Genomic DNA, 18,237 nt, shown 5'->3' with positions numbered 1-18,237 from the left:
ATTTTCATATTCAGTTATTTTAACTCCTGAATTTCTGTTTGAATCTTTTTTATAATTTATACCCTTTGTCAATATCCTCTATTTGGTAAGACACTATTATTAAACTTTCCTTTGGTTCTTTGTACCTGGTTTCTTTTAGTTCCTTGAGCATATAGTGATAGAACATAGTGATTAAAAACCTTTGTCTAGTACATTCCAATAACTGGACTTTCTAAGGGATACTTTCTATTTACTGCCTTTCCTCCCTTTGTATGGTCCATACTTTCTAGTTTCTTTGCAATTTTTTAATCTGGACATTTTAATACCTTTTTAAAAATGTTTATGAATTTTTGAGAGAGAGAGCAAGAGAGCTCATGAATGGGGGAAGGGCGGGGAGAGAAGGGGACAGGGGATCTGAAGTGGACTCTTCAGGCGGATAGCAGGCTGATAGCATCAAGCCCAATGTGGGGCTCAAACTTACGAACCGCGAGATCAGGACCTGAGCCAAAGTCAGACGTTCAACCGACTGAGCCACCCAAGGTGCCCCTTTCATCTGGACATTGTAAATAATGTGGCAACTCTGGAAATCAGATTCTCTCCTCCCCAGGCTTTGTTGTGTCTGCCACTTATCGATTTTGTTTCTGCTGTTTGTTTAGTGAATTTTATGAGGGAATTATATCAAGTCTGTATTCTTTGTTGTGTGTGTCACCAGTCTCTGCTTCATTAGCTTAGTGCCTGGTTAGACAGAAGTTTCCTTAAATGCCTTGAACCAACAAGTCTTCAGCCTTTGCCTAGGATTTCTGTGTGTGTGTGTGTGTGTGTGTGTGTGTGTGTGTGTGTTGGAGCATGGCTTGAACACCCCAGCAAGTAGTTTCATCTCTAATTTAGCCTTCACTTTTGCTTGCACAGAAGATAGAGGTCACCTAGAGCTGAGAGCTTAGAGCCTTCTCAGTTCTTTTCTGGGCATACACAGCCCTGTGTATGCACATGTATGTGGCTTTCCCAGATTCCCAGAGCTTTTCAAAGCCCTTATGGACATCTAATTCCACAGTTTTTCCTTTCCTTTCCTTTCCTTTCCTTTCCTTTCCTTCCTTCCTTCCTTCCTTCCTTCCTTCCTTTCTTTCTTTTTTGGTAAACTTTGTTTTTGCTCCAACTGTTATCACCACCTCAAGCAACTGTGATATTAAGCAATTGCCACCAATCATTTTTGATAAACCAATTAGAACTGAGAAAGTTCCGAGTCAGATCAAATAAAGACAAGCCCTATAAGTGGGAGTTTCCAGGGAACTGTCATACAGGTAAAAAAAAAAAATGACAATTCTCTGGGGTTCATGTCCATTAGAACAGCTGCTATTTGGGGTGCCTGGGTGGCTCGGTCGGTTGAGCATCTGACTTCGGCTCAGGTCATGATATCATAGTTTGTGGGTTCGAGCCCCATGTCAGGCTCTATGCTGACAGCTAGCTCAGAACCTGGAGACTGCTTCAGATTCTGTGTCTCCCTCTCTCTCTGACCTGCCCCTGCTCATGCAGTCTCTCTCTCTCACACACACAAACACATTAAAAAAGAAAAAAAAAAAAGAATGGCTGCTATTTTAAAAAAGGGAAAAATAACAAGTGTTGGTGCAGATATGGATACATTGGAACACTTGAGCACTATTGGTAGGAATATTAAGTGGTATGTTGCTATGGAAAACAGTATGATAGCTCCCCAAATAATGAAAAACAGAATTACCATATGATCCAGCTATTCCACTTCTGGATATATATATCCAAAAGAATATATACACAATGTAATATTATTCAGACTTTAAAAGGAAGGGAATTTTAGTACCTTCTACAACTTGGATGAATCTTGAAGACATGGTGCTAAGTGAAATAAGCCAATCACAAAAAGACAAACATTGTATGATTCCACTTATATGAGAGTAGTCAAATTCATAGAAACATAAAGTCAAATGGTGGTTTCTAAGGGCTGGGAGGAGGGGGAACAGGAGTTGCTTAATGGGTGTAGAGTTTCAGTTTTGCAAAGTAAAAAAGTTTTGGATATCTGTTTCACAGCAATGAGAATATACTTAACACTACTGGACTGTACACTTAAAATACTTAAGAGGGTAAGTTTTATATTATGTGTAGTTTACAATTAAAAGCACATGAATACCTACTATGTGCCTGGCATTCTGGTTCATCATCATATACCCAGTGCCTGCAGGTAGTAGGTGCTCCTCCTCTTCCCCTCTCACCAACATTTGGCAGCTGATGATGTCCTTCTTAAAATGCTTTTTCACTTGACTTCCAGGAATCCCTTCTTGGTTCTGTTCCTGCCTCACTGGCTGCTCCTACTCAGCCTTTTGTGGGCTCCTCATTCCCCAGACCTTTGTACCTTGGTAATGCCCCAGGGTTTAGGCCTCTGAACTCATCTACACTAACTTCCTAATCTTGTGGCTTTAAGTAACACTGATATTCTGACGGCTCTTAAATGTGTATCTCCAGCCTATACCTGTCTCCTGATCTCCAACCACCTACTCAACATCTCTACATGATATCACATAAGCAGCAGAAAAACAAAACCAAACTCCCAATTGATCCTCTCACATCTGCTCCTCCAGCTGACTCCCAGATGAATCAAAACCTTTTCACTCATTCTTAACTCCTGTCTTTCTCACACCCTATATCCAATCCATCAACATATCCCTTCAGCTCCACCTTCAAAATGATTCCAGAATGCATCTAATTTCTTCCATTGCCTGGTGTCCAAGCCACCAAAAACCATTGTCTGATTTTTTGCAATAGCCTCCTAGCTGCCTTCCTTGCTCCCCGTTTCCCTGTTCCCACCTTGGTCTTTACATAGCGGCCAGTAAGTACTCTTGGAAAGGCAAGTCTGGTCACATCTCTGTCCTCTCCTCCAAACTCCCCAGTGGCTCCCTATCTCACTCAGGAGTCAAAGCCTTTATTTATTTTTTTAACGTTTTATTTATTTCTGAGAGAGAGAGAGAGACAGAATCTGAAACAGGCTCCAGGCTCTGAGCTGGCTGTCAGCACAGAGCCTAACGCAGGGCTTGAACCCACGAACCGTGAGATCATGACCTGAGCCGAAGTCGGACGCTTAACCGACTGAGCCACCCAGGCGCTCCAGGAGTCAAAGCCTTAAAAAAATTTTTTTAACCAACACCTTTAAAATGGCCTACGAGACAGTAGTAGAGGCAGCCCCTCTGGAAAACAGTGCGGAGGTTCCTCAAAAAACTAACACTAGAACTCCCCTATGACCCAGCAATAGCACTGCTAGGAATTTACCCAAGGGATACAGGAGTGCTGATGCATAGGAGCACATGTACCCCAATGTTCATAGCAGCACTCTCAACAATAGCCAAAACATGGAAAGAGCCTAAGGGTCCATCAACGGACGAATGGATCAAGAAGATGCGGTTTATCTATACGATGGAATAATATGTGGCAATGAGAAACAATGAAATCTGGCCACGTGTAGCAACATGGATGGACCTTGAGGGTGTTATGCTGAGCGAAATAAGTCAGGTAGAGACGGACAAATATCATATGTTTGCACGTATAGGAGGATTAGGAGGAACTTAACGGAGGACCATGGGGGAGAAGAACGGGGGAAATAGTGGGGGAGAGGGAGGGAGGCAAACCATGAGAGACCCTTGAATGCTGAGAACACACTGAGGGCTGATGGGGGGGGGGGGAGGGGGTGGGGGGGTGATGGGCATGGAGGAGGGCACTTGTGGGGGTGAGCACTGGGTGTTATATGGAAACCAACTTGACAATAAACTATTTGTAATAAATAAATAAATACATACATACATACATAAAAATAAAATGGCCTACAAGGCCCTGCATTATCTATTCCCGACCCCAAACCTCTGTGACCTCATCTCTCAAGCTCTATTGATATCCTTGTTCTTTTTGCCTGTCATGGTCTTCCCCCAAATTTCCACAAGACTCGTTTCCTCTCTTCCTTCAGGTCTCTGCTCAAATGTCACCTTATCACAAAAGCTTCTCTGAATACCCCAAATAAAAATAGCAACCCTTACCTCTACTTCAGCTCTTTCTATCTTCTAATCTTTTTTCCCTCCATAGAATTTATATATATGTTCATCACCTTTCTCTTTAGAGGACAAGGATATTGATCTGCTTACTTTTCTATTCCCAACATTTCACACAGTGTGCCTGATGTGTTTTAGGGATTTAATAAATGAATGAATGGATGTTCAATGACTCATTGTTAAATGAAGGCCTGTGGAAATCAAGATGCTACTTTTCAAAACATCAGAGTAAAACTTAAATGGTTCTTCCAGCAAAAACAATCCATTTTCCAGGATGCATTAAAGAGGAAGATTAATTCAGTGAGTCACACTCACAAAAGAAGGTGAAACATTCTGAGGAGGGACTCTTTACTTTAGTTGGCCCCACTGTGTCTGAGCAGAATCATATTTAGCTTCAAGATTCATGCATTGAGAAAATTTTTTACTGAGATGTAAATACTTCTAAGTCATTCCCACGAATCTGGAATGCCTAAATATTCATCCGACTTTGCATTTCTTTAACAGATTACTTGGGCATTTAAACTTGGTCCTTTGGACCCTGAAACCCTTCCTCATAACAATTTTATGTAACAGGAATGTGAATCATTCTTCATCCTCTGGTGAGTGTCCTATTAACATATAACATTAAATAAATAACCACACCACTGGTTTGAAAAGCAAACTAAGAGGACTTAAACACTTAGGAACCCATCTTCATTCAAATATGATGTCAAGCTCTATTTACTCCAGTATAAAGATGAGGAAAACATTCATTGTGGAGGTGAGAATGGGTTGGTACCTTATAACCAGATGTTTTAACAGCACTGATTAATAGTTCTAAGTGTGGTCTGGGATCCTTGGGGGTCCTTGAGACTCTTTAAAGGGGTCTGGAGGTCAGAAGTATGTTCATGACACTAAGACATTATTTGCCTTTTTCACACTCATTCTCTCATAAGTACATAGTAGAGTTTTTCAGATGACACCAAATATGTGGTATAACAAGAGACTGAATTCAGGAGCAGATATGAGAATCTAGCTGTTTTCTATTAAACCAAACATTTAAAGAGATTTGCAGAAATGTACAATGATGCCCCTCTTCTCACTAAATATATATGTTTTGTTTTGGAAAAATCCTATCTAGCATGTGATTTTTTTTAAGGATGACAATTCTTTAGAAATGTGGCTTTTAGGAGAGCTCCAAGCCCATTTTCCTCCTTTATTCCTGATAGGCTGCTGGTTTTCATTGGTATGATGGAGCTGGGTAGAGAGGGGCAGGAATAAGGCAAAAAAAAAAAATGCCACAAAGCTCATTCTTACCAAGACTCGGGCATTTTTCTTGAATGGATGCTCCTCAGATTGTTTCAAGTATTTGGCTGATGTATAAAATTCTCAGAAAGTTAATTTGGACCTTTTTTGGTTATTGTTGTTGGCCAGTGTTTTTATTACTTTTATGGAGGAATGGATTTTGGGGTCCTTACTCTGTCATTCAGAACGTGCTATCCTCTTTTAAAGATGTTGCCCTACTGTCTTCTTGTTTGCTGACAAGAAATTTGATGTCATTCTCTTTTTCTCCTTTACGTAATACATCTTTTTTCTCTGGCTGCTGGAAGGATTTCACTTGTTATCGTTGGTTTGGAGTAATTTTATTACAATGTGCCTTTGTGTAGTATTTTCCATGTTTCTTCTACTGGAGTCCATTGAATTCTTTGGATCTGTGGGTTTATATTTTTCATTTTCATTAATTTTGGAAACTTTTAGGACATTATTTCTTCACATACATTTTCTGTCCCCCTTCCTCTCCTTTGGAGATTTTATTTCCCTGAGTATTAGGCCATTTGAAATTATTACATAGCTCATTTATTCTCTTTTTCTTTCTTTCTTTCTTTCTTTCTTTCTTTCTTTCTTTCTTTCTTTCTTTCTTTCTTTCTTTCTTTCTTTCTTTCTTTCTTTCCTTCCTTCCTTCCTTCCTTCCTTCCTTCCTTCCTTCCTTCTTTCCTTCCTTCCTTCCTTTCAGTTCTTTACTTCTCTCTTTCATTTTGTTAGTTTCTATTGCTATGACTTCAAGTCATAAATGTGTTTATTCTGTGATGTCATTAATCCAATTTTGTGTATTTTTCTATAATTCACATACCACATAATTCATCATTTAAAGTGTACAATTTGTTTAGTATACTGTTATGCAACCATCACCACAATCAGTTTTAGAACATTTTCATCACCCCCAAAGGAAACCCCACACCCCCTAGCAGTCATTTCCCTTTCCTTGCTAATCAAAGTCCCTCTATGCCCTGACACTGCTGCCATCAGCCCTAAGCAACCACTAATCCACTTTCTGTCTCTACGGACTTGCCTATTCTGGATATCTCATAAATGGAATCATACAATATGCAATCCTCAGGGCACCTGAGTGGCTCAGTCAGTTAAGCGTTGGACTCTTGGTTTCAGCTCAGGTCATGACCTCACAGTTTCATGGGTTCGAGCCCTGCATCAGGCTCTGTGCTGGCAACATGGTACATGGCAACTCACAGTGTCTCTGTCTCTCTCAAAATAAATAAAAACACTTTTTTTAAAAACCCAATATGTGGTCCCAATATGAAACTAGCATACTAGTTTCAAGGTTCTTCCATATTGCAGTATGTACCTCCTGCTTCTTTTATGCCTGGTCATGTTTGTTTGGATAACAGACATTGTAAATTTTACTTTTTTAGGTGCTGGGTTATTATTATTATTATTCCTCTAAAATTTCCTGATCTTTGTGCTGATATAGTTACTTGGAAACAGTTTTCTCTTTCAGGGTTTACCTCATGACTTAAGTGGGTCTCGAGCAGAGCAGTACTAAGTCTACAGCTAATTATTTATCACCATTGAGGCAAGACCTTCCTGTGTGTTCTATGCCCTCCAAATTAGGAGTTTTCCCAGTCTAGCTTGTAGGAGCAAGAACTATTCTCTAACTATGTGCCAGGCCCTGTCCCCTCTAATTCATTTGGATGGGCCTTTCCTTAGCCTTAGGTAGTTTTCTCATATGCATGCACTGATTACTACTCTGCTGAACACTCACAGGGACCCTCTGCAGATTTCTGTGCTTCTCTCCCTGTGCAGCTCTCTCATGATAATCTGTCCTTTGAACTCTAAGTGTCCTTGTCTCCCTGGCCTATTTCAACTTAGGGATGCCAGCAGGCTCTGCCTCAGTCTCCCCTTCCCGTGCCCATGTGCCATAGTATGGAAACTCTCCAAGCAGTATGCTGGGCCAATTGTGTGGCTCATCTCATTTCTCATTTCTCAGGGATCACTATCCTTCATTGCCCGATGTCTCTGTCTTGAAAACCACTGTTTGATGTATTTTGTCTGGGTCTTTTTTTGGCGGAGGGGTGGAGTTGTTTCCTGTGAGAGGGCAAATTTAGTCCCTGTTACTCTATCTTGACTGCAAGTAAATGACTGAGGGGTTTATTTCTGACACCTTTTGACAGGGAGACCAACAGAACTTGCCAATGACAATGGAGAAGAATCAAGCATGATATGTCTGTTATTTGAGTGACAAACTGAGTGTTGTGGTCCCATTGGTTGAGATGAGGGAGACAAGAGGGTGTTTGAACCAAGAACATTTGATCTGTTTGGATGGGTTAAATCTGAGATACTTTATGAGACATCCACAGGAAGAGGTCAAACAGGCCATAGCATATGTGAGTTTGGTGTTCAGGAAACAGGTCTAGGCTATAGGCCTAAATTAGTGGACCCCCAAAACATTCGCAATTATTAAAGCTATGAAACAAGATGAAGTCACCTAGGGAGAGTATATTGGCTACAAAAGTAAGGGAGCCAGGATGCATTAATATTTGGAAATTGGATAAAGGTGGAAGAGTAGCCAGAAATGTAAGAGAAAACCAAGAGAGTGAGAGTAAGAAACTGTGGAATGCATTGCATTGGGCAGTCACAGGAGAGGGTAGGGAAGTGATTGTTGGTTAGACAGGATGATTATTCATGGGCGATCTGGTTAAGAGCAGTCTCTGAGATATGGGTGTGGCAGAACCCAAACTAAATTAAATTAAATATGGTCTGGGATATGAGGAAGTGGAGGCTGAAGAAAGCCAGAAGATTAGCTTTGCTAAGTGCTGGAGTCACACCTAGGGCAGTATATGGAGGCCAGATTCACAGTATGTTGAGAACACCATACATGAAACAATCTAGAGGCCATCAGTAAGATAACAATTGAACAATGCTACCTTTACTCCATTGAATGCCATGAATCAGTTAAAAAGGCAGAATTTAAAAAAATTGGAGTGGGGGGCCTGGGTGGCTCATTCGGTAAGCGACTGACCTCAGCTCAGGTCATGATCTCGTGATTTGTGGGTTCCAGCCCTGCACTGGCCTCTGTGCTGAGAACCCAGAGCTGCTTCAGATTATGTGTCCCTCTCTCCCCGCCCCTCCCCGACTCGACCTCTGCCTCCCTCAAAAATAAACATTTTTTAGAAACTAAATAAAATTTTAAAGTTGGAATTAAACATATCCATTATATATTAGTCAAAAATTTAAGAAGCGTCAAAACAATACTTGAGAAAAAGTAAAGGATGGGTACATTGTATCAATGTCAACAACCTGATTGTAATATTTTACTATGTTATATGTTACCTTTGGAGGAAACTATTATAAGTACATCTGGTTTCTCTGTATCATTTTTCAAAACCACACGTGAATCCACAACTACCTTAAAAGTTAAAAGCTGAATTAAAATATATTTCCAGTATGTATATAATTGGTTTCTTTTTCCACAGTAAGCATTTAAACCTCTTACCATTAAAAACCCACTTTTCATTTTGTAAACAAAACCAAGCAAGGGGATGGAAGGAAATCTCATCCCGGGCTTCCCCTAGGCAAGGTGAGTTTCTCCTTTCAGGGTCTCCAGGTCCGCCCCCGCCTCGGGCCTCCCCACTCGCTTCTCTAGAAATCGGGGAGGACTAGTATTTCCAACAAGGAAGGCCACTCTAGCCCATTTCGGAGGTCCAAATCTTGCTCGCCCAGAAAGTTAACGCCTCTTGCCCTCCAAGCAGGACAGAGCTGGGAAATGCTCGGCCCTCTTCCTCTCAGCGAAGGAAAGGCTCCCTCTGGCCCACCCTCCTCTGCTCCCTCAGACAGGCCCTTGTGCATCCTCCCCGGAGGACGCCGCTATCGCTCGCATCGCTCCAAAAACCTGGAACCTGGGCGAGGAGGGTTGTGGCCGCCTTTTCCGCCCAGAATGAGTCATTTCCGGTCACAGACTCCCTCCCCCGGAAGTGAGACCTGATGTAAACACCGGAGCCGGGCGTCAGGGCCCGGGAGGTCAGAAAACCGGGCTGCGGGCGGCACCGACGGCTGGGGTTGGAATCGGGGACGCGCGGAGATCAGGTCAGTGCAGCCAGTGGGAAACTGGGGCATGATTCCCGAGTTGCTCCGAGTCTGGGGGAGTGTCCAGGTGGAGGGCTCCTTGAGCAGAGGTTTTGGTGGATGGTGGGGGGGGTGCTTAGGACAGGGAGTTTAAGTGAGTGTTGGTGTTGGGAGGAGTATGAGGGCGGTCTTGGACATGAGGAAGTGGAGGGAGGTAAGGCATCCCAGAGAAGGGTTCTTGGGTGGCACGGGTCTTTGCAATGGGGGTCCAAAAAAGGGATCTTAAAAGGTGGGGCTGTCCAAAGAATGAGTCTTTGGGGAGGGAGGCGGTCCAGTGGAGGTGGTACAAGGGGGGAAAGCAGGTTTGCACTTCTGGAGCATGGGGAAGGGATGTGCTTGGGCGAAGGTCTTAGGGAGGTGGGGACTTAAGGGAGCATGGGGACTCTAGGACAGGACTATTAGAGGGGTCCGGGACAGGCGTCTTGTTGGGGTTGAGTTCCAGGTAGGGTTTTGGGAAATATGCCCAGGGAAAGAGTCTTGATGGGGTAGGAGTGCCCTGGGGCAGGGTGTTTGGGGGAGAGGATAGAGAATCTGGAGGAGGAATGTAGGGGGATGAGATTCCTGGGGGTAGGTTCGAGCCAGTCTATGTTGGATTAAATGACAGCAAAGCACATGGAAGGGAATGTCCCAGGGTGGGCGATTTGGAATGATAGGGGAATCTGATGCAGGGTCTTTAGGGCATGAGGAGGTCTCGGGGAACATCCAGGCTGGCCCTGGTTGGGCAGAAGTTAGCATGGCACGAGAAGGGGTCATCTGGAGCTAGGCATGGGGTCCTGAAGGGGTTTTGAGAAGCCTTTGAGGAGGGGAGGTGTGAGAGGGCTCTGAGATGGAATAGGCTGGGAGCCTCAGAGGGCATGAGGAGAGGAGGTCCTTTATGTATTTTTTTCCCTTTTTTTTCCACAAATAGTTTATTGTCAAGTTGGTTTCCATATGACACCCAGTGCTCATCCCCACATGTGCCGAGAGGAGGACTTTTAGATGGTGGGCCAACTATAGCAGGTCTCAGGGCCAGGTCAGGGAGGTGCGGGCAGAAGTGGATGTCCTAGCCCCTTTCCCTATTTACTAACAGGTGAAGTTGGATGCTAGGTCCAGGTGTGAAGATGAGAAGCGGTTCTAGGCCATGTGGGGCATTAGGGCCAGAATTGGCTGAGGGTGGGGAAGAGATATCATTAACCCTCTACCCCATTACTTCCTGACAAGCAGTGAGGGCCACTGAGTAAGAAGGAAATGGGGAATCCAGGTCAGGGTAGGGCTGGAGCTGGCCTCATCCGAGTGTTAGAAAATGGGGGAGTTCCTGGCCATGCTCTTTGGGATCTTGGGAGATAAGAGTGGAGACTCCAGAACTATCCCTGTGTTTTCTTTTTTTGTTTTCTTTGCAGTCCTGCTGGGGGCAGTAAGTGGTGGAGGAGGAGGAGGAAGAAGAAATCAGCTGAGAACAGGAGTTCTAGGACTTGGAGGGCAAACCCCTGGACTCTTCCCAACCCTACCCCCGTCTGTGTCCAGGGAAGCAGTCCTGGACCATGACTCAGCAGCCACTTCGAGGAGTGACCAGTCTGCGTTTCAACCAAGACCAAAGTGAGAGAGGCTTGTGCCTGCACCCTTGTGGGTGGGAGGGAGGGAAAGAATGGTCGGAGGTGGGCCATAGCTTCCACCTTGGCATCCTTTGAGGCAGCCCAAATTCCACCCCCACCCCAGGCTGCTTTTGCTGCGCCATGGAGACAGGTGTGCGCATCTACAATGTGGAGCCATTGATGGAGAAGGGGCATCTGGGTGAGCCATTGGTGGGGGAGGGGCAATGGGCAGAAGGCTGGGCTGGGCATTGACACCCTGGTCCCCTACTGACACCCTGGTCCTTGTCCAGACCATGAGCAGGTGGGCAGCATGGGCCTGGTGGAAATGCTGCACCGCTCCAACCTGCTGGCCCTGGTGGGTGGTGGTAGCAGCCCCAAGTTCTCAGAGATCTCAGGTAAGTGCCCTCATCCCATCCCGCCCTTGGCCCAGATTCCCTGGAATCCTGGCCTCCTTCAGGCACCCCGAGGCACTGGCAGATGAAGATGTCAGAGCACCTCAGAGCCCCACAGTGAGGCCTACAGCTTGGAAGTCATGGATCTTATCGCTTGAGAAGCTTGGTGTTTTGCCTTCGCTTAACACTTAATTGAATGCCTCCTGTATGCCATGTCTTTACCTATGGAGCGCTTGCTATGAGCCTGGTACTGTTCTAAGCACTTTATATGTATTAACTCATTTAATCCTCACAGTAACTCTATGTGGTAGGAAGTATTGTTATCCCCATTTTTACAGATGAAGAAACTGAGGCCCAGGGAGGTTAAGTGGCTTTTCCAAGGTCACACAGCCAATAGGTCATAAAATCTTGGCGCTGTCTCCCCAGTACCCTCTTGCTTTGAGCCTCAGGAGCCATCTTGTTGTAAAGGTTTTGTTGATCCCACTGGGACATGGCAAGAGATGCCCTACGCAAGTCACAGAGCCCTAGGATTCATCACAGAAATCTTCTAGGGGTACAGACTGGGACCCTGGAGGCAGAAATAGTTACTAATGAGAGTTACAGTCCTGGGTGTGAGTCCCTGCTTGTTTGCTGATGGGCAGTGAGGTTCTGGGCCAGAAACTCAACCCAAGCCCTTCAAGCCTCAGTTTCTTCATCCTGTAAATGAGTACATAACAGTTTTAGAAACATATTCTCTCAGAAATCACATCCACAAGTGCCCATGCCATATGAGGCCCACACTGGGTGTTAACAAAAGATTAGGCAAGTGGGTTGAGGTCCCATGGGGAGTAGGGGTGGGTCTTGTGTCACCAGGGCTGCCCCTCACCCTAAACCTTGGCCCCGACAACGCACCCACCTGCCCAGCAGTGCTGATCTGGGACGATGCCCGGGAGGGCAAGGACTCCAAGGACAAGCTGGTGCTGGAGTTCACCTTCACCAAGCCAGTGCTGGCTGTGCGCATGCGCCATGACAAGTGAGCCTGAGGAGGACGGGGTGGGGGAGGTAGGAGGTCCCCACAGTAGGCGAGAGGGTTAGTCCTCCATGGGCTCCCCACCATCCCCCCTCATGGCCATCCTGTGTTGTGTGTTGCCCACAGAATCGTGATCGTGCTGAGGAACCGTATCTACGTGTACTCCTTCCCCGACAACCCCCGAAAGCTGTTCGAGTTTGACACCCGGGACAACCCCAAGGGTGAGAGGACCCAGATGTGCAGGTGTGAGGGCAGGAGGCAGTGGATGGGGCAGAGGGGCAGAAACGAGAAGATGGAAGGGGCACACTGGGAAACTGGGAAAGAGGGGCAGGGCGAGTCTTTATGCAGAGATGTTCAGATGGGCTGACAGATGCTCATATTCCCAGTCAGCCCGTCTTTCCAACCCTTAACCAGTTCTCTGTCTCTACCTGAAGCCCTGCCCCACCCCCGGGTGCCCCAGATAGCAGAGCAGAAACACCCAGTAAGGACATGGCTGGCTGTACCAGGGATCCGTGGGGCTCCTGGGGCTGCCGCGGCTGCATCGGGAGGTGGAGAATCCGCCTCGCTGCTCGGGAGCACAGCGGAGGGCAAGCCCCCCGGGGGTTCTGTGGGTAACATATCATGGAAGGTCAAAGTCTTGGCCCTTATCCTGCTTCTGTCCATTCTGAGACCCTGCCTGGTCCCTGCCTCCCCCCAACCCCGACACTTTGTCCTCACACCCTAGGGCTCTGTGACCTCTGCCCCAGCCTGGAGAAGCAACTGCTAGTGTTCCCAGGGCACAAGTGTGGGAGTCTGCAACTTGTGGTGAGCCATCCAGTGGGCAAGGGTAGGTGGGTAGGAGGGTGGCCTCTCTCCCCCTGTGGATGCTTGGCCCCTGCCTCCCATAGCACCCCAAGCTCAAACGGCTCCTTCCATTGCAGGATCTGGCAAGCACAAAACCTGGCACTTCATCTGCTCCGTTTACGATCAATGCACATCAGAGTGACGTGGCCTGTGTGTCCCTGAACCAGCCAGGCACTGTAGTGGCCTCGGCCTCTCAGAAAGGCACTCTCATTCGCCTCTTTGACACGCAATCCAAGGAGAAACTGGTGGAATTGCGCCGAGGCACTGACCCTGCCACTCTCTACTGGTGAGCACGGGGTATGTGTGGCGCGCTGGTGACCCCATGTCACATGACACATGGGCATCACTGATGGTCTGTCTTCCAGCATCAACTTCAGCCATGACTCCTCCTTCCTCTGCGCTTCCAGTGATAAGGGCACGGTCCACATCTTTGCTCTCAAAGATACCCGCCTCAACCGTCGCTCAGCGTAAGTACTCCCTGCCCTGCCCTGCCCTGTCCCCAGTCCCCCTGCCCATGTACCACACCCGGGCTTAGCCAGTACTGCCTGCAGGCTGGCTCGTGTGGGCAAGGTGGGGCCTATGATTGGGCAGTACGTGGACTCTCAGTGGAGCCTGGCGAGCTTCACCGTGCCTGCCGAGTCAGCCTGCATCTGCGCCTTCGGTCGCAATACTTCCAAGAACGTCAACTCTGTCATAGGTGAGTGGGAATAGCCCTTGACTGGGGGCACTGCATGGGCAAAGTCCTGCAATTTGGATCTGAAGGAATTTTAAGGCATGGAAGCTAGAGCGGGTGGCTCGGCTCCACCATCAGAGGGATGGCATAAGGACGAAGGTCTCGAGGTAGACCTTAGGCCCCAGGACACCTGAGAGGATTGGAGTGTGTGGCTTCTGCAGCTTCTAACCTTTTGCCCATCCTCCCCCACTTCCAGCTATCTGCGTAGATGGGACCTTCCACAAATATGTCTTCACTCCTGATGGAAACTGCAACAGAGAGGCTTTCGATGTGTACCTTGACATCTGTGATGACGATGACTTTTAAGGACCCTGTGGGTTGTGCGAGGGACCTGCAGTGGCAGATTGCAAAGCCCTCAGGGGGTCAGGAGTGCTGCGAAAGCTACCAGCCAGCAAGCATTAGTGGGGCTGGTGCCCACCTTCCACTCAGCCGTGTAAGGCCTGAACAGCTCACTTCCCCCAAGCACTTCTTGGTGACTGTGCGGCAGGGCCAGACTAGGGATCCAGGGAGGGAGCAGACCCCCTGAGGCTCCCAGCCTGGAGAAGACTGCTAGGGACCCTGAGGGAGTACCCTGATTCTACCTGTGGGGATTTAAAAAACCTTTCCAGAAAGAGACATCTCTGATGTGCATATGAATAAAAGGCCCTTGAAGTATTTATGGCTGGACCTGGGGGGAATGGGTGGGGCCTGGAGGAGATGGAGCAGGGAAAGGCCCTGCAGGGGTTTCCAAGTAGGTGTGACCTTGTGCCACCAGAAAGACGTGGCACCCTGCCCAAGTCCTTCTGATGGTCCCTGTTTTTCTCTCTGCGTGTCCTCGAATGTCTGTCTGACTGCTGTGTACTTGAGCCGTCTGCACAGCCCAGAACAGTCCCCGCTTGGGCGCCCCCACCCGGGGGCGAATGGGAACGCCCCGCCCGGCGGCGGCGGCGGCGGCGACTTGGTTTCCCGGCAGCCCTTGCTGCCTCACAGCTGAGGTGTTGCTGGGATTTCCGGTCACGTGCATTGCTGCCGCTGCGTAATCCACCTAGGTGGTAAACGTAGCGGCCGCTGAGTCCAGACTTCATTTCCCGATGTCCCTCGCGGTGTAGCGGGGTGTTACGGGGGTTGTAGTCCGGCCGCTCTTCGGGCTGGACCAGCTACTTTGACCGGCAGGATGTCGGAGGTGAGGCTGCCACCGCTACGCGCCCTGGACGACTTCGTTCTGGGGTCGGCGCGTCTGGCGGCTCCGGATCCTTACGACCGGCAGCGATGGTGCCACCGCGTCATCAACAACCTTCTCTACTACCAAACCAACTACCTTCTGTGCATCGGCTTCGCACTCGCTCTAGCCGGGTGAGGGAGGGAGGGAGACGCCGGTTGGCCAGGGGTGCCTGCAGGGCAGGGAGGGTGGACCGGCGGGATTTTGAGGAACGGGAGGGGGATGCCAGGCTGGAAGGGCGAGTTCATTAGAAATGGAAAGCCTACGGGGCATGGGAGGGGGGACTTGAAGGAAGTCGAACCTGGTTATAAGGAGTGCCTTGGGTGAGATAGGGCCTGAGGGGGATAGAGGGTTGAGAGGATGGAGAAATGTGGGACTGAAGGGAAAACTGGGTATCGCGGTGGATCTGAAGATAAAAGAGGACCTGGAAGTGGGGGTAGGGGAGACGGATGTGAGTGATGGGGCCAGATTAAGGCGGCCCTGGAGGACTTCGGGCAGATAGAGGGACACGGACGTGGTCAAATTGAAGGGTTGGGAGAGTGGAATTTTTGAGGCTCTGGGCTTGGAGGGGAGCCAGGTTATGATTGGAACGCTCCAGGAGCAGGAACCTCTTGGGGAACTTGAACCAAGAGGAGGGTCCCGGGGGTGGAAGGCTTGAGAGCAGAGAAGGATGGAGAACGGAGGGGAACTTGGTCAGGGTTGGAAGTTAAGAGTGGTACGGAAAGCCTGGAAGGGTTCTTGCAATGAGGGAGGGAGGGATCTGTAAGAAGTGGGGACTGGATGGGGAATTTGAAGGAGAAGAAGTCTGGAAGGGGGTCTTGTAAGGACTCTGGGCCTGGGGAGAGGGACATGTATAGAGACGTAAGGCCGAGAGAAGAATCTACAGGCCTAGGCTCCAAGGGTGGATTTGGGGGTGGGTTGGGGTGGGGCACGGGCCCTACGGGGGGCAGGGTTGGAACCCAGAGGCCTAGCAGGATGGGAGAGCCAGAAACAGGAGAGCTAAGAAGATGGGACTGTAGGGTTGACACCAAAGAAATGAGGGTCCACAGGGCTCTTAAGAGTCCGCAGTCCTGGAGGGTGGACCTTTTGGGAGACAGGGCTGGGGCTGGGGGGCGGGGGGGGGGAGGTGCCGGGCTGGAGGAGCCGGAGAGGGCGGAACCAAAGCTCCTGGAATCCGGGATTGGATGGACAGTGGTCCAGGAGGCTTGGAGGTTGGGCAGCCCTCTCCCCGTCTGCTGGACTAGCTTAGTTCCATTGTCCTCACAGGTATGTGCGCCCGCTGCACACCCTCCTAAGCGCGCTAGTAGTGACGGTGGCCCTTGGCGTGCTGGTGTGGGCGGCGGAGACCCAAGCAGCTGTGCGCCGCTGCCGCCGCAGCCACCCCGCCGCCTGTCTGGCCGCAGTGCTTGCCTTCGGCCTCCTTGTTCTCTGGGCCGCGGGCAGCGCTTGCACCTTCCTGCTAGGCGTCGCCGGGCCTGTGCTTCGTGAGTATTCACTACCCTGAGACCGCCGAGAAAATGGCCAGCGCTTGCGCACACTACAACCCTGCCCTGCCCTGAGAAGGGGCTGGGAAACCAGGCGGGCTCGTGGCCACACCCCCTTTACAAAGAGCCTTCCCAGGCGTTGCCTTCCCTCTTCTGGGAACGCCCTTCTTAACTACCGCCTTTTCTGGCCTCCCTGTTGGTATTAAGTGTCTTCCACCAGCCACGTCCCAGTTATCGTGCGCGCTCCCTGGCCACGGCCCTGCTGCAAAACTCTATTTGGCCACACTTTCTGATCAGAGGCATTCTGGCCGCTGACCACTCTGTTGGCCTGCCTGTGCTCCAATTCCCCTCCGTGGTGCCCCCATTGGCTAAAAGCTGATGTCTCACCCCACTGACCCCACTCCTCTCGGCACTGCCCACAGTGATTCTGGTGCACGCCTCACTGCGCCTGCGGAACCTCAAGAACAAGATTGAGAACAAGATTGAGAGTATTGGTCTCAAGCGGACGCCAATGGGGCTGCTACTGGAGGCGCTGGGACAAGAGCAGGAAGCTGGATCCTAGGGGTCTGGGGTCTGTACCCAAGACCTGGAGAATGCCACCCCCACCCTGGCCCTGTACCGGGACCCAGAGCCCTTTCCAAGCCCTTGAAATAGAGGGCTCAGTCCAGTTCAGAAAGCAGGACATCTGCCACCCTCCCCCTACCCAGCCCCCATGACCTAGGGGACCAGACTCTTTCTCAGCCCAGAACTTGGGGCTTGGATAGCAGAGCATCCACTGCCACCCTCAAACTCTGGACCCAGAGATACTCCCCCACCTCCAGTCTGGGACCCACCCGTCTCCCACGCTCAGCCCCAAAGCTGGGATCTGGGCCCAAGGCATTTTCTTGAACCCTGGACTAAGACTTTTCCAGACCCCACCCAGCTTTGAACCCAGATCAGGGCATTGTCAAATCTTGAACCCAGGACCAAGTGTTCCCAGCCCCCATCAGGACAGAGGATTCAGGCATCTTGACCCAGTTGAATGTTGAACCCTTACTTCCAGGTCACCTGAACCCTCTCCAGTCCCATTTGCCGCTCTCCAGATCTGCTTGGTGATTCTGCCCCTCTCCAAAGTCCCACAGTGATGAGGACCAAGGGATGGGGTGGGGTGGGGGTAGCCCCGATCCGGAATGGGGCATCTCTATCAGTGTTACGGCAACAATAAAGGCTGTTGCATCTCTCAAGTCAATTTGGGCCTCCTGGGTAAAGTCTGCATTTCAATGGCCAGAAGTGGCCTTCTGCTTTTTGATACTGCTAGACCCTTTCTGACTAGGTCTCTTTGTGTCAAATACTGGACTGAAGGGGTTAGCTCTCAGTTCCTTCCTTGAACCTGTTACCTCTGGAGTGGCATTAACACACAAGGTACTTAAGGGCGGGGTGTTTCCTATCATTTGTATTACTGAGGGCTCTTGTTCAGGGCTGGCCAGCAATCTGAGTGGGCAGAGATGTGGCCCCACATCACTGCAAGAAAAGCCAAAGTGGGTGGTATTATCACGGGCTGTTTCCAGTGTTCTACTTCTTATCACATGGA

At 49.0% G+C, this 18,237-nt stretch overlaps 2 protein-coding genes across 5 annotated transcripts; both read left to right on the top strand.

Annotated features, from left to right (window-relative positions):
- The first annotated feature begins 9,292 nt into the window (after positions 1-9,292).
- WDR45 (WD repeat domain 45) lies at positions 9,293-14,639 on the top strand. 4 transcript variants are annotated; one of them, XM_039218311.1, is made up of 11 exons: positions 9,293-9,398; positions 10,817-11,012; positions 11,133-11,207; positions 11,299-11,403; positions 12,307-12,412; positions 12,536-12,630; positions 13,134-13,213; positions 13,330-13,538; positions 13,618-13,719; positions 13,804-13,949; positions 14,182-14,639. In XM_039218311.1, the coding sequence occupies exons 2-11, from the start codon at positions 10,958-10,960 to the stop codon at positions 14,289-14,291; spliced, it is 1,083 nt and encodes a 360-aa protein (XP_039074242.1). In that variant the 5' UTR covers positions 9,293-9,398; positions 10,817-10,957; the 3' UTR covers positions 14,292-14,639. The 4 variants fall into 4 exon arrangements, with proteins under 4 accessions (XP_039074242.1, XP_039074241.1, XP_039074244.1 ...); XM_039218310.1 differs by having other exon boundaries at positions 12,304-12,412; XM_039218313.1 differs by lacking the exons at positions 9,293-9,398; positions 10,817-11,012; positions 11,133-11,207; positions 11,299-11,403 and adding an exon at positions 11,414-11,647.
- A 392-nt stretch (positions 14,640-15,031) lies between these two features.
- PRAF2 (PRA1 domain family member 2) lies at positions 15,032-17,895 on the top strand. The gene is made up of 3 exons (XM_039218252.1): positions 15,032-15,317; positions 16,450-16,667; positions 17,090-17,895. Exons 1-3 carry the CDS (start codon positions 15,139-15,141, stop codon positions 17,227-17,229), a joined length of 537 nt encoding a protein of 178 aa, XP_039074183.1. The 5' UTR covers positions 15,032-15,138; the 3' UTR covers positions 17,230-17,895.
- Positions 17,896-18,237: the final 342 nt, after the last annotated feature.

The sequence above is a fragment of the Hyaena hyaena genome, unplaced genomic scaffold (assembly GCF_003009895.1).
Source record: "Hyaena hyaena isolate Hyena2069 unplaced genomic scaffold, ASM300989v1 scaffold_754, whole genome shotgun sequence".
NCBI lineage: Eukaryota > Metazoa > Chordata > Mammalia > Carnivora > Hyaenidae > Hyaena > Hyaena hyaena.
The sequence above is the reverse complement of the archived record's forward strand: the minus strand, read 5'-3'. Positions and strand labels throughout refer to the sequence as shown.